This window comes from Myxine glutinosa, chromosome 14, assembly GCF_964187855.1.
Source record: "Myxine glutinosa chromosome 14, kmMyxGlut1.1, whole genome shotgun sequence".
Taxonomy (NCBI): Eukaryota; Metazoa; Chordata; class Myxini; order Myxiniformes; family Myxinidae; genus Myxine; species Myxine glutinosa.
Window position 1 is genome coordinate 32,661,376 of NC_136274.1, and position 13,612 is coordinate 32,674,987.

The 13,612-nt window shown below is 42.9% G+C and overlaps 1 protein-coding gene across 12 annotated transcripts in view; it reads left to right on the forward strand.

The window, feature by feature from the left end:
• The window catches only part of MED15 (mediator complex subunit 15), a 112,219-nt gene extending 99,242 nt beyond the window's left edge, over window positions 1-12,977 (forward strand). For 11 of the 12 annotated variants that reach the window (XM_078768209.1, XM_078768201.1, XM_078768202.1 and 8 more), the window contains 5 exons: window positions 5,502-5,568; window positions 5,762-5,919; window positions 10,210-10,376; window positions 10,580-10,675; window positions 12,136-12,977. In XM_078768209.1, coding sequence (XP_078624335.1) covers window positions 5,502-5,568; window positions 5,762-5,919; window positions 10,210-10,376; window positions 10,580-10,675; window positions 12,136-12,392 — 745 coding nt within the window. In that variant the 3' untranslated portion in view covers window positions 12,393-12,977. The remainder of the gene's footprint in view (window positions 1-5,501; window positions 5,569-5,761; window positions 5,920-10,209; window positions 10,377-10,579; window positions 10,676-12,135) is intronic. The other variant, XM_078768206.1, reaches the window with a different exon arrangement.
• Window positions 12,978-13,612: the final 635 nt, after the last annotated feature.

A 13,612-nucleotide genomic window follows, 5' to 3' on the forward strand; every position in this document is an offset into this window, starting at 1 on the left:
ACCCCACCCCAATCCCCCCCCCCCCCCCCGGCTGAGTCAAAAGCATCATTTTCACACATCATAGTGAGAGAAAATGGATAATTAGGTAATTAGGGTAAAAGGACTGAAAATGAAAATGCCCGACCCACTTCTCCCCCCTTGGCCTCTCCCATAGGAAACGTATGTTTCTAGTTTAAAAAAAAAAAAAAAAAAAAAAAAAAAAATGAAACAGGATACAATGAAAAGTTTCCTGCATGTGAAAAACATTTCTCAAAGTTTTGTTATTCTAATTTGTCAAGATAATCAACTGAATGGGAATGGCGTTGTGGGGACTGCACTTGAACGACTCACTGACATGTTCAACGTCCTCACCACTTGTCCTGGGCCACCCTATCCCCTTCCTCTGCAGGAAACTTCCAGTCTCCATGCACTTTTTGTTCCACTCACAAATTGTTTTTCTCGATGTTGGCTGCCTTCCGTAGGTCATCCTGAAGCTTTGCGAAACCTGTGTAGTTGGTTTGATCTCTATAAACCAGACAACACACTATGCATCATTTGTGGGGATACCATTTACAGCGAATGTGACGTCGTGTCACAGGAGACACGTGCAAATGGAAATAAAGATAATAAAACCTTGAGAAATGTTCTTTCAAATTCAGCATACCACATCATTGTATCTCATTTCATTATTACTTCTGCCTACAGAATCTGGATGCAGGTTATGTTTTCACCTCATCTGTTTATCTGTTTGTTTGTGTGCTGGGTATCTCAAAAAGTTGTGGACGGATTTGGATGCAATTTGGTGGACACGGGTGTGTGACGAGGACGAATTGATTCGATTTTTGTGAAGATCTGGATTCATATACGAGATTTTTTTTTTTAATTTCTAAATGATTCTCCAGCATTGAGAGATTGGGCCAAAAGCAATATAGAGCACGATATCTCAAAACGTTGTGGACGAGATATGACAAAACTTGGTGGACGAGTTGGTTAGGTGACAACAAGCAGATTCGATTTTGGTTCAGGGCAGAATCCAGATCAGGCCTATTGGTGGGATACAACATGTAAACTAATCAGCCTGGTGAAGATATGATCTCTACCGAGTGCCCTTCTAGTTTTTTGCCCCCCGTCGCACCGCGGAGCGAAAGGGGGACTATGGTTTTCCCGTGTGTGCGTGTGTGCGTGTGTGCATGCGTAAGCGAAGGACCGAATTCGAATTTGGTGTGGGTGCAACCCACGTCAAAATCCAAGATGGCCGCCGCCATGTATGTCTGAACCTTGTGAGCAGAATATCTTGAAAAATAAGCGATGTACCAATTTCTAATCTGGTGTGTGGGTGTATCTAGGCATAAAGAAGAACGCTATTGAAAATTGGGTCGCCACGTCAAAATCCAAGATGGCCACCACCATGTATGTCTGAACCTTGTGAGTGGAATATCTTGAAAAATAAGCGAAGTACCAACGTCTAATCTGGTGTGTGGGTGTATCTAGGCATAAGGAAGAACGCTATTGAAAATTGGGTCGCCACGTCAAAATCCAAGATGGCCACCACCATGTATGTCTGAACCTTGTGAGTGGAATATCTTGAAAAATAAGCGAAGTACCAACGTCTAATCTGGCGTGTGGGTGTATCTAGGCATAAGGAAGAACGCTATTGAAAATTGGGTCGCCACGTCAAAATCCAAGATGGCCACCACCATATATATGTCTGAACCTTGTGAGCGAAATATCTTGAAAAATAAACGAACTACTAACTTCTAATCTGGTGTGTGGGTGTATCTCCGCATAAGGGAGAACGCTATTGAAAATTGGGTCGCCACGTCAAAATCCAAGATGGCCGCCTTGCGTCTTCCACTTTGTCAACTCACATCACTTCACCGACGGGGGGATCTCGGCGTAACGCTTGTTATACTATTGTTATGCCTTCGCCTCCGAAGGTGGCCGGAGGCATTATGTTTTCGGGTTGTCCGTCCGTACGGGCTAAACCTCGTTTTTCTCAGCAGCCAAGCTGAGACTGAGCTTTATAGATATTTAGATTTCTCAGGAGCGGCCAAGCAAATATCTCCAATTGAGAATAAACTTTCAGGGTAGGAGTCACACCCATGCAGAATGTTTTTATGATAATTGTGACGTCATCGGTCATGTGGTATGGCAGCCATCTTGGAATAACCACAAATAATTAAAAACGTATTTCTCGGAAACCGCTGAATGGAAAAATTGGAGACTTAGTACATTGTCAAGTACTCCCAATGGAAAACAAAAGCATAATGATGACATCATAGGTGAAGTGGTATACCAGTCAAAAATGTTTTAATCTAATTCCTTATCCTAAAAATGTGAAATTGCATGCACATGATCTATGACCCATTTGTATTGAAATATTAAATGTATGACATCATAGGTCACATGGTTTGGCAGCTGTATTGGATTTAACCTAAAACCTTAAAAGCATCTTTTCCAAAAAAACCACAAAATCGATTGACTCAAAACTTTACGTGTGTCATTGACTAGGCATGGTGATTAAAAGATTATCAAGAAAACATCATTGGCCACATGGTGTGGCAGCCATATTGGATTGAAGGAAAATATTAAATAATTGTATCTCTGAAACTGCTTACCCTATCGATGCGAATTTGTACAAATATCATCGAACACCATTGCTGCATTTCGTTGGAAAATGATGATGTCATAGGTCACGTGGTTTTGCAGCCATCTTGGATAGAAAAACTAACCTTATCCGATCAACACGAAACTTCACGAACGTGATCCCCTACCCATACATATGCAGAGTGTACACATTTTACTCTAGTTTAAGGTCATATGCCGTGGCAGCTATATTAGCTTGAAAGCCAATATTTATAAAAATATTTTCTCTGCATCTGCTTCACCGATTGATGTGAAACCTGTCATGGCTGGTGAAAATGTGATACTTGAAAACAGCTGAAGGGATTTCAATCAGTTGTTTATGTTTAGGATAGTGAACGATGGCCTCTACCCATTGTGGGACTATGCGGAGGCATATTGGTGACACAGTCGCATTGTTCTAGTTTGAATTTGGAACGGTAATTTGTGGACACCCTGTAAATCGGCAATTCTAACAGTTATTGTCCCCCGTCGCACCGCGGAGCGAAAGGGGGACTATGGTTTTCCCCTCTGTCCCTCTGTCCCTCTGTCCCTCTGTCCCTCTGTCCCTCTGTCCGTGTGTGCGTGCGTGCGTGCGTACGTGCGTGCGTAAGCAAAGGACCGCATTCAAATTTGGTGTGTGGGTGCAACCCACGTCAAAATCCAAGATGGCCACCGCCATGTATGTCTGAACATTGTGAGCTGAATATCTTGAAAAATAAGCGAAGTACCAACTTCTAATCTGGTGTGTGGGTGTATCTAGGTATAAGGAAGAACGCTATTGAAAATTGGGTCGCCACGTCAAAATTCAAGATGGCCGCCACCATATATACAGTATGTCTGAACCTTGTGAGCAAAATATCTTGAAAAATAAACGAACTACTAACGTCTGATCTGGTGTGTGGGTGCATCTACGCATAAGGAAGAACGCTATTGAAAATTGGGTCACCACGTCAAAATCAAAGATGGCCGCCGCCATGTATGTCTGAACCTTGTGAGCGGAATATCTTGAAAAATAAGCGAAGTACCAACTTCTAATCTGGTGTGTGGGTGTATCTAGCCATAAAGAAGAACGCTATTGAAAATTGGGTCGCCACGTCAAAATCCAAGATGGCCGCCACCATATATATGTCTCAACCTTGTGAGCGAAATATCTTGAAAAATAAACGAACTACTAACTTCTAATCTGGTGTGTGGGTGTATCTGCACATAAGGGAGAATGCTATTGAAAATTGGGTCGCCACGTCAAAATCCAAGATGGCCGCCTTGCGTCTTCCACTTTGTCAACTCGCATCACTTCACCGACGGGGGACCTAGGCGTAACGCTTGTAATTATTGTGTACAGTTCAGTGACCTGCTTTGTATGTTTGATTAACTATCGTGGAAAGTTGTGTGGTATTCGTCATACCATTTTTATTTTAGGCACATTTCCTTATGACTGTTTATAAGAGCCCACCACCTTTTCAAGCTTTTGCATAGTAGCCATGACGGTTATGCAGTTGGGAGAAGGTCACGGAAGGACAGCAACACATTGAGACCAATTTCTGTAACACCATTTTGATTTTTAAGCAAAAGAGAAACGTTCCACAAATAAGTTTATCATGCAAGGTCACACAACCCATGCTGGCCGAGTCTCTGCTAATTTAATTTTGGCGTTGAAGGCAATGCCCCATTTGTGAAGAGAGCACGAGCATGGTGCACGAGTCCACCCCGAGATGACAAGGTGATACTTTATATGTCATGTAGTTATGGTAATTGTACTGCACCAAGGACAAGCAAGCCTGGTGTTGGCTGAACAGTTTATGGAGCTGGCTTGCAATCCTAGGGTCTTCAGTTGAAGCCCCTGCCCTGCCGTTGAATTAACACCAGGTGGGTCGACTCAGCCTGTCATCTTTCTGAGGTCGGCAAAATGAATACCAGCTAGCTGGTAAGGGGGCCATTGCATCAGCGGCTTAACTGCTCCCCCAGAAAAAGAAAAATGATGCAGCCAAGCAACTAAATATGAGTAAATAAAAAAGGACAATCGATGAACAAGTAAATGACTCTCAAGCCAATCTTTCTCAAACTCTTTTATTTATTAGTCCCCTACCGGTGTGCACTGGAGGGGACTATAGGTTTGCACTCTGTCCCTCCGTCCGTCAGTCTGTCAGTCCGTCACGCAAAGAACAGTTTTCCGGACTTTTTTTTCTAAACTCTTAACGCTAATGATTTCAAACTTGGCACATCGTTTCCTCATGATAAGTTACAGGTCAAGTTCGAACTTCACGACGTTTCGATCATTTTTGACAAAGTTATGGCACTGTGAACTTTGGTAATTTACCCCAACAGTTTTCCAGACGACAGACTGCCGGTAGGGGACATGTATTGCAGCGCAATACTCAGAATGCTTGTTTATTTGGCTGTTTGTACGTGCTTAACATGTATACCACCACTAAATTTTGTGTCAATGGTGAAATTGGTCCACATAAACCATCTCCAAATTATTGGCAAGAGCACAGTGTTTTATTGAGTCTTTCCTGACGAACTTGCTAACCATTCTGCCCTTGGATCCACATATTGGGCTTCCCTATGCTTATCACGCAAACCTTTATCCATATTGGGGCAATGCACTCCAGCACTTGGAGGTGGAGAGTTGTGGGAGAACCCTGGGAAACCCCGATATTATTACAGTACATTATGTGGTTCCTTAAGGGACCGGCTTCTTGCTTCATGCCCAGTTCTATCCCCTCTTTATACCTCCTTCACTGTTGACAACTAATTTATTTATTTACTATATTCTGCTTGTTTGTGAGATTGTTTTTTTTAATTCAGTGAAGGAGTTAAAAAATATTCCATAATCGTTGCATTTGCACGTGTAAATAAACTTTTTTCTTTCTTTTGTTTTGCTTTTAATGCCACAGTTGTTCACTGCAGACGTTACAGAAATGTGAAATAGCGTTGGAGAAATTGAAAAATGACATGGCTGTGGTAAGCAGACATCTGTCAACCATGCTGTTCCAGTCTGATTTGTTATTCATTTGAAATACTTCACTGGGCCCTCCTTTCGCTTCCATACCCTCTTTCTGCAATCTTTGTGGGTTTTCCACACTCTGTCCTTTATTTTTCCATCATGTGATGCACACATGTCACTTTGGTCAAATCTAGTGTGTTCTCTGCACAGCCAACACCACCTCCACCTCCACCTGCAACGGGTCCAAAACACATGTGCCAACCTTTGCTTGATGCCGTGCTGCAGCACATCCGCTCTCCGCTGCTCAATCACACGCTGCACCGGACTTTTGGGCCTGCCATGCTTGCCATCCATGGGCCACCGCTTCCGTACGTACGGCCTGATGGCCGGAGACATTGTTTTTGGGTTGGCTGTCCTTCCGTGATCAATTTTTGTTACCCCGATAACTTGTGCATTGCTAAAGGGATTTTTGGTCAAACTTGGTACTCTGATGCAAAGACGAACTGATACAATTTTGGGGTCAAAGGTCAGGTGACCTTTAGCTGAAAGTACCAGATTCTAGTGGCCGCGATAACTTGTGAACTACTGAGGGGATTTTGACCAAACGTGGCATAACTATGGACTGCAATACAAAGTGGAACTGATTCTCTTTTAGATTGACCAGGTCAAAGGTCAGAGATCATGTGCCTTTTGAAAATAATTTTGCTGACCATAACTCGAGTTAGAAGCATCTGATGTTGCCTCTCTCCTACTTGTCTTTTCTCTCCGTCTCTCTTTCCCTCAAGGGACCTTTAATTTTTCATGTGACACTTAATTGAGATCAATTGAAAGTGGGTTGCCATGTAATGTGGGTGGAGGCATATCTATTAACGGATTTGCATCAAATTCTACTTTAGTTTTTTTTTTTTTCAACATAACTGGTGTAGCGTGCTTCATTTCCGACCCCATGCCCTCTTAACCAAAGCATCTTTCTCATTCCGTACTATAACCCCCTTATCCCCACACCCTTCCAGTCCTCGGCTCCACACAAAAACCCACCTAGGAAACACACACACACTCCTAAGTTCTTGGAGTAATGAGATAGTCCCATGTCTTCTGGTCTGATTCATGTCAACGCCTCCAAACTGCTGCTCTCCACCTCAAATGGTTACAGATGATGATTCTTCATTGTTGAAGTGTATGGTCATTGTGCACACAAACCGTGATTGGCGCAATTTATCATTGTCTTTTTTTGATTCATAATATTCAGTTTGGAAGAAGTTGGGTAACATTTCTCAGGACAAAATTGACGTCTCATACCCAGTCTGTCGCTCGTCGCTATTGACTGAGGTCGCTGTGATAGGCTGCCGAACTTATTTTTTTCTCTTCTCTTGTATTCCGTGTACCACACACTACCCATCTGTGCAACAACAGCTTGCTTGGTGCCCATTATCAAAACAGTGACCTTTTGTATGATCATTTCCTGCATCCTTTGCTTTATTTTGTCAGATTAAATTTTTGTGTCGACAGGTTTTTGTTTTTTTTTGGTATACCAAGTCGAGGCGCGTGTAAGAGCTAACACATAGAACATATAAAAAGGGGAGGGGGAGAGATAGGGGGAAAGAGAGGGAAGCACAACAACAGTAGGGAACACGGACATCGGGAGATCTGTGGAAGGGAGAGGGTTGGGGCGGGGTACACGGGATAAACAAGATGGACACTGCAAGGACTTTCAGGAAAGAAAACGGAATTTGAAGGAGGTGGATTTGGGATGTATTAACAGGGGTGGAAAAGATTAAGGTTTTGTTGGGGGAAGATAAGAGATGGTGGGGAACAGCTGTTTTGAAGACCTGGAGGGAGGAGAGGGATTGAAGAGAGTGAGGGAGTTTGTTCCAGAGGCGGGAGAAAAAAGGAGTGAAGGTGAATAGAGAGTCTTTATTTTGGCAGTTTCACCAGGAGAGGGTTGCTGGCAGATCTTGTGTGCGTCCTGCAGGAATATTTTGGGGACAGAGCCCAGAGAGAGCAGGGGGAGCAAAGCCGGAGAGGAGACGGTAGAAGACAGAAAGACCACCAACCTGCCTATGGTGAGAGAGTGAAAGGCCCTCAGAATCAGCTTCATCATGGGAGATACCAATGATTTTCAAAGCTTTGGTTTCCACAGCGTGAAGCCGAGCTAGGTGTGAGGCAGGAGCACCGGCCCAGAAGGGAGAGCAGTATTCCATTGAGCTGCGGATGAAAGCTTTATATGTGGTGAGGAGCTCAGTATAGCCAAGGAAGGACTTCACATGACGGAGGATGCCTAGTCGGCGACTGGCTTTGGAGGCCAGCTTGGAAATGTGGTTTTGCTCGGAAAGATCATGGCATACAGTGAGACCCAAAAGCTTGAGTGACAGAACGTCTTTGAGAGAATTGTTGAGAAAGTAGATGGGAGGGTTTTCCAGACGGTCTTTTCAGATTTAGATGTCAATAGTCCTTTTTTTTTTTTTTGTTACCTCCGCTACCAAAGGTGGGCGTAGGATACGTTTTCACGCCTGTCTGATTGTGTCTGACCGTGATCAGGATATCTCAAAAAGTTGTGGACAGATTCGGCCGAAATTTGGTGGACAGGTTGGGTGTGTGACAATGAAGAATTGATTCGATATTGGTGAAGATCCGGATCCGGATACGAGAATATTTTAATTATTTAAATGATTTTTCCCTATTGAGAGATGGCATCAAAAACGATATATAGCATGAAATTCGAAAAAGTTGTAGACGAGTTATGACAAAACTAGGTGGATGAGTTCATTAATGACAAGAACAGGCCGATTTGATTTTGGATCAGATCTGGATTCAGATCCAGCCAATAGTGGGATACAAAACGTAAACCTGAGCCTGGCAGAGGTATGCGTCCTACCGAGTGCCGTTCTAGTTCTTAATGGCATATTTACATAAATTCCACATTCCATGTTCTTCCACTGGAAAAACAACAACTTTATGACATTAATTTGACTTTGCCTGGGTTTATGTATTAGTGTAGCAGCATAGCAAACCTGTTGTGCATTTTGTGATACAAGCACCAAATTTGGCACAAATGTACATTAATATGTTGCGAACATTTTCAGATATTGGGCCACTTGAAATTCCGTAATTTTTTTTTTCAAATTTTTTCAAATTTCGTAATTTCAAATTTTTCGGGTGACACCGTCACAATTTCGGTCTTCGAGGCCGGCCGATATAGTGGGGCGGCTTAGCCCAAATATTCAAAAGAATTGTGCATTTTGTGATACAAGCACCAAATTTGGCACAAATGTACATTAATATGTTGCGAACATTGTGTGGTCAGCAATGAAGACGAGAGTCTGAATTACATGTATGCAAAAGACCTTGTGAACCAGTGAAGCAAATACACGGGTAAGCATGAATTAAATCTAGGGCATGATATAATTTCCATGATGTTTACCTCTACACTCAATGGTGGAAGGAGGTAATGTTTTGATCCCAGCTTGTCTGTATGTCTGTTTGTCTGTTAGTCCACAAAATTCCAGACAAAGCTTGTAGTAGTGGTAGTTGTAGTGGTAGTGGTGATAACAGAAATTGTTATATAGAACTGAACTTATATTATTATTATATGCAGAAAATAACTTCATTTCTATATGCCCTGCAGTGGACAGGTTAATTGGTTTATGCACTGAAGGGGTCACCCTGGTGTGCACTGCTGTGTTCTGCCTCACTGAGTTGTTCAGGTATGATTTACTCAGCACAAGCTTCCGGTCGGCCCGGAGGTGGGGGTGCGGGGCCTGTCACGGAACGTCAAAACAAACGGCCTGCCGGGGCCGCCCAAAAGTCGGGCGTGAGGGGCGCGTCCACTAATGGAACGCCTCTCGCTTCCCAGATCGAGGGCCACGTGGTCAGGAGAACCTCGTCCCTTCCGGTCACACTTTGCCTATCGGCCGGCCTCGAAGACCGAAATTGTGACGGTGTCACCCGAAAAATTTGAAATTACGAAATTTGAAAAAATTTGGAAAAAAAAATTACGGAATTTCAAGTGGCCCAATATCTGAAAATGTTCGCAACATATTAATGTACATTTGTGCCAAATTTGGTGCTTGTATCACAAAATGCACAATTCTTTTGAATATTTGGGCTAAGCCGCCCCACTATATTGACCATGGGCAGGAGGGCAGTTTTCATCATAAGCACAGTACAATAAGTGCAAGTCCTGAAAATAAATGGAGGCTATATATTTAGCAATGTCGCTAAATAGACATCGTTTTTATCACGTGTTTTTGTGACATCATTGGAAGATTTTGATTTCGGAAGATTTTGCTTGAGAAACATCCGGGGAAGTGTGTACAATGCGAGGTGAAGCTGCATGGTGATTTAGTATTTGTAACATTGACTGTCGATCTTCTGCTGTCATTTTCACAATTGCTCGACTTTCCCTTCTAAACTTAATGATGCAGTGCAAGCATGAGGTTTAAGTCGATGTTACCCACAATGCTCAGTAGCAAATGGGTTATCAGTGCATACTTCACTGAGGTTATTATGCAGATGAGAGAGCATCTACGTTTTCTTAAAATAAAAATTAAAAAAATTATAAGGAAGGATACCCAGTATAAATCTTAACCTACATATTTTTTGATCTTTATCTATGACCAGGCCTCATCTGCTTTTTCACTTACCCATCCTATATGCAGCATTCCTGGTAGCTCTTCAAAGAAGAGGAAACTTGAGGAGGAGGAAAAACAAAGCATTCCAAATGTTCTGCAGGGTGAGGTTGCTCGACTTCACTCCAAGTTCATCGTCAACCTGAACCCTGCACAGCACAGCAGCAATGGGACAGTGCACATTGTGTGCAAGCTCGGTGGGTGCTGTGGCAGCGACTGGGGAAAGGGTAATAGCAACGCCAAACGATTGGGTTCTCCAACTTATTTCACACCACACACGAAGCTGCTTGATGCCATTTCTGTTTGAAACCAGTATAAAATACTGTATACAACATAACCTGATCATCAGCAGCAAACTAATTTGCCTTGCATCTTGTACTCATCGTCTCGTCGCAAACAGATGATAAAGGACTCCCCAGTGTGCCAACATTACAGCTCAGCGTGCCTGCCAATTACCCGGATCAGAGCCCAGAGTGGACGGGACAGCAACTGTATGGTACATTTTGATGCACGCACGCACGCACGCACACACACACACACACACACACACACACACACACACACACACACACACACACACACCCAAAAATATTGGCACCCTTGCACTTTTTTCAAATAACTCACAATTTTCTCGAAAAATGAGTTGAAATTGACGAAAGTATTTGGTCTCCACAATTCTTTATTTCACTGTTAATATTACAGAACCTTTATTTTTGATTCAGAACTTAATATATCCTTTTAAATCAGAAAATAAAAAGACATGACATTGATAAAAGCAGTCAAGCGCTTCCTATAGCCATGAATGAGCTTCCGACACCTCTCTACTAGCAGTTTGGGCCACTCTTCTTGTGCAAACTGCTCCAGTTCTCGCAGATTTTAAGGGTGCCTTCTCCCAACTGCTGTTTTCAGATCTCCCCACAGGTGTCCAATGGCATTTAGATCTGGACTCATTGCTGGTCATTTCAGAACAGTCCAGAGTTTTGTCTTGAACCATTCCTGGGTGCTTTTTGAAGTGTTTGGGGTCATTGCCCTGCTGCAAGACCCATGACCTTCGATGGAGACCCACTTTCTGACACTGGGTTGAACATTGTGCTCCAAAATGCCTTTGTAATCTCCTGATTTCATGATGCCATGCACACATTCAAGGTACCCAGTGCCAGAGGCAACACAGCAACCCCAAAACATCACTGAACCTCCTCCATATTTGGCTGTAGGGAAGGTGTTCTTTTCTTTGAAGGCTTCATTTTGTTTTCTGTAAACATAGAGATGATGTGCTTTACCAAATTAGCTCTACTTTGGTCTCATCTGTCCACAGGACATTCTCCCAGAAGGATTTTGGCTTGTTCGGGTGTGTTTTGGAAAACTCCAGTCAGGCTTTCTTTTATCTCACTCTCAATAGTGGGGTCCTCCTGGATCTCCTACTATAGAACCCCCTTTCATTGAGTTGGTGACGGATGGTGCAAGTTGTATAAAGCTCGCAGTGTTAAGTGTGGAAAATTTCTGAGGAGATTTCGGTTGGCTCAATAGCGCAGTGGGCTGTCACTGCAAAAGTGATGGAGGCCCTTGGTTCGAGTCCCGGGTTGCCAAGAGTTTTTCCACACTTAGCCCCACGCAGGAATATGATTCCTGTTTATAATATATATATATATATATATATATATACACATGCATACATACACACACAAAGGTGGATACATTGAGACATATGGGGGAGTTGTTTGGGTGTCCACATACTTTTGGCCATGTAGTGTGTATACACACACACACACACACACACACACACACACACACACACACACACACACACACACACACACGTGGAAAGATTGAGACCTGGGAGGGCTCTATTCCACCTTCTGAAACCAGCATTTGGAGATAACAACCAACGACACACGTACAATCGTACATGTTGAATGTCTTGTTGACTTGTGTCTGATCGTCCCTACCTTTTCCTAGAGTCAAGTCCATTCCTGAAGAGTATTCAGAAAGAATTAGAAGTGCGCCTCATGAAGCTACCTGACCGACATTCTCTGTCATCCGTCCTCGGTGCCTGGGCCATTAGTGTGCGACAAGCTTGCTTCACAGCCACGTTGAATAACCAGGTCAAAATTTGTGAGATCGACTCTACATCCAATAACCAAACTGGGCCCGGTGCATCACCACCAAGCCAGTGTTTGGACCGGCAGCCTGCTTTATTGTGTCCTCCATCTTGAGTGCTTGCACATGGTGGTTTGCCTGGCTGGCCGTACTGTGCATTATTTTTAAAAGCAAGACACATGATGAATTTGAACTTCATCTGAGGTGACCGAAAATGCATACGTATTCACATGCATGCTGAAAAACTTTGGTCGAGCCTGAATTTCGCCGATCCAAACTGTTTGTGCAATAAATACTGCAAGATGGCATAAATCACAGTTGATCAGTTTAACTGTGTGAAGGTTTGCCTGTTTACAAATAACTGCCCTTCATCTCAGAGGAAGTAGTCCATACAAAGCATTGCTTTTGTATTTTTATACTGTCTTGTAATCTGGCACGGTAGTGTTAGACCTGCCACCAATTTGGCCTAACTTGTTAATGCAAGTTTTATGATTCTTGGGTGAATGTAACTTTTTACGCGATGATGTTCTGATGATGAACTTTAGTACCTTCACATTTGTTTTAAGGTATTTGTCCGGGTCTCCTGAAATAAAATTACATCTTGTAGGATTATCAGTTAACTTTGGGAAAGAATTTACTCTTGCTGTATATTGTACAAATTCAAAGAAACCAAGAGAAGGCCGTTTGGCTCATTAAGCTCCTGTCATCTCTATCCCATTATTGATGTTATTTATATATATATATATATATATATATATATATATATATATATATATATATATATATATATATATATATTGTTATGGTAGTCCAGTATGAATCTGGTAAGTTGCCCTCGGTGTGACCAGTATGGTCAATCGTTCAGTTTCAGACACCCCTGCCGGCTCTCACGTCCAAATGCCACGCTACTGTGCAGATTGAGGCCACCGAATCGGGCAAGCATTACACCAATTAGCACCACTATCTCATAAACAATTGGGCCAAGCGAGCTTGAGATGAGTGGAACTGTCTTGGTGTGCAACTTTAATTGCCGCCACCAAGTCATCCCTCAAGGGACTTCTTAATCACCAGTGAAGACCACGATAGCCTGAATTCACCCCCAGACCAGGTATGTTTAATACAGCCATGCATAGAGCAAGGAAACAAAACGAAGCAATCGGTAACAATCGATGAATGAACAGTAAAACTCTTTAAAGGAAGGTGGGAGGAAGGAATGTGTGGGAAGAAAAACGTCTGTGCATTGGAAGCGGAAGCACTGTCTGTGCAGAGATGAAAGCCACCTCCTCTAAAGCTGGAAACGATTTTGCATCCTCCTTGGTGTACTCTCATCATCCCT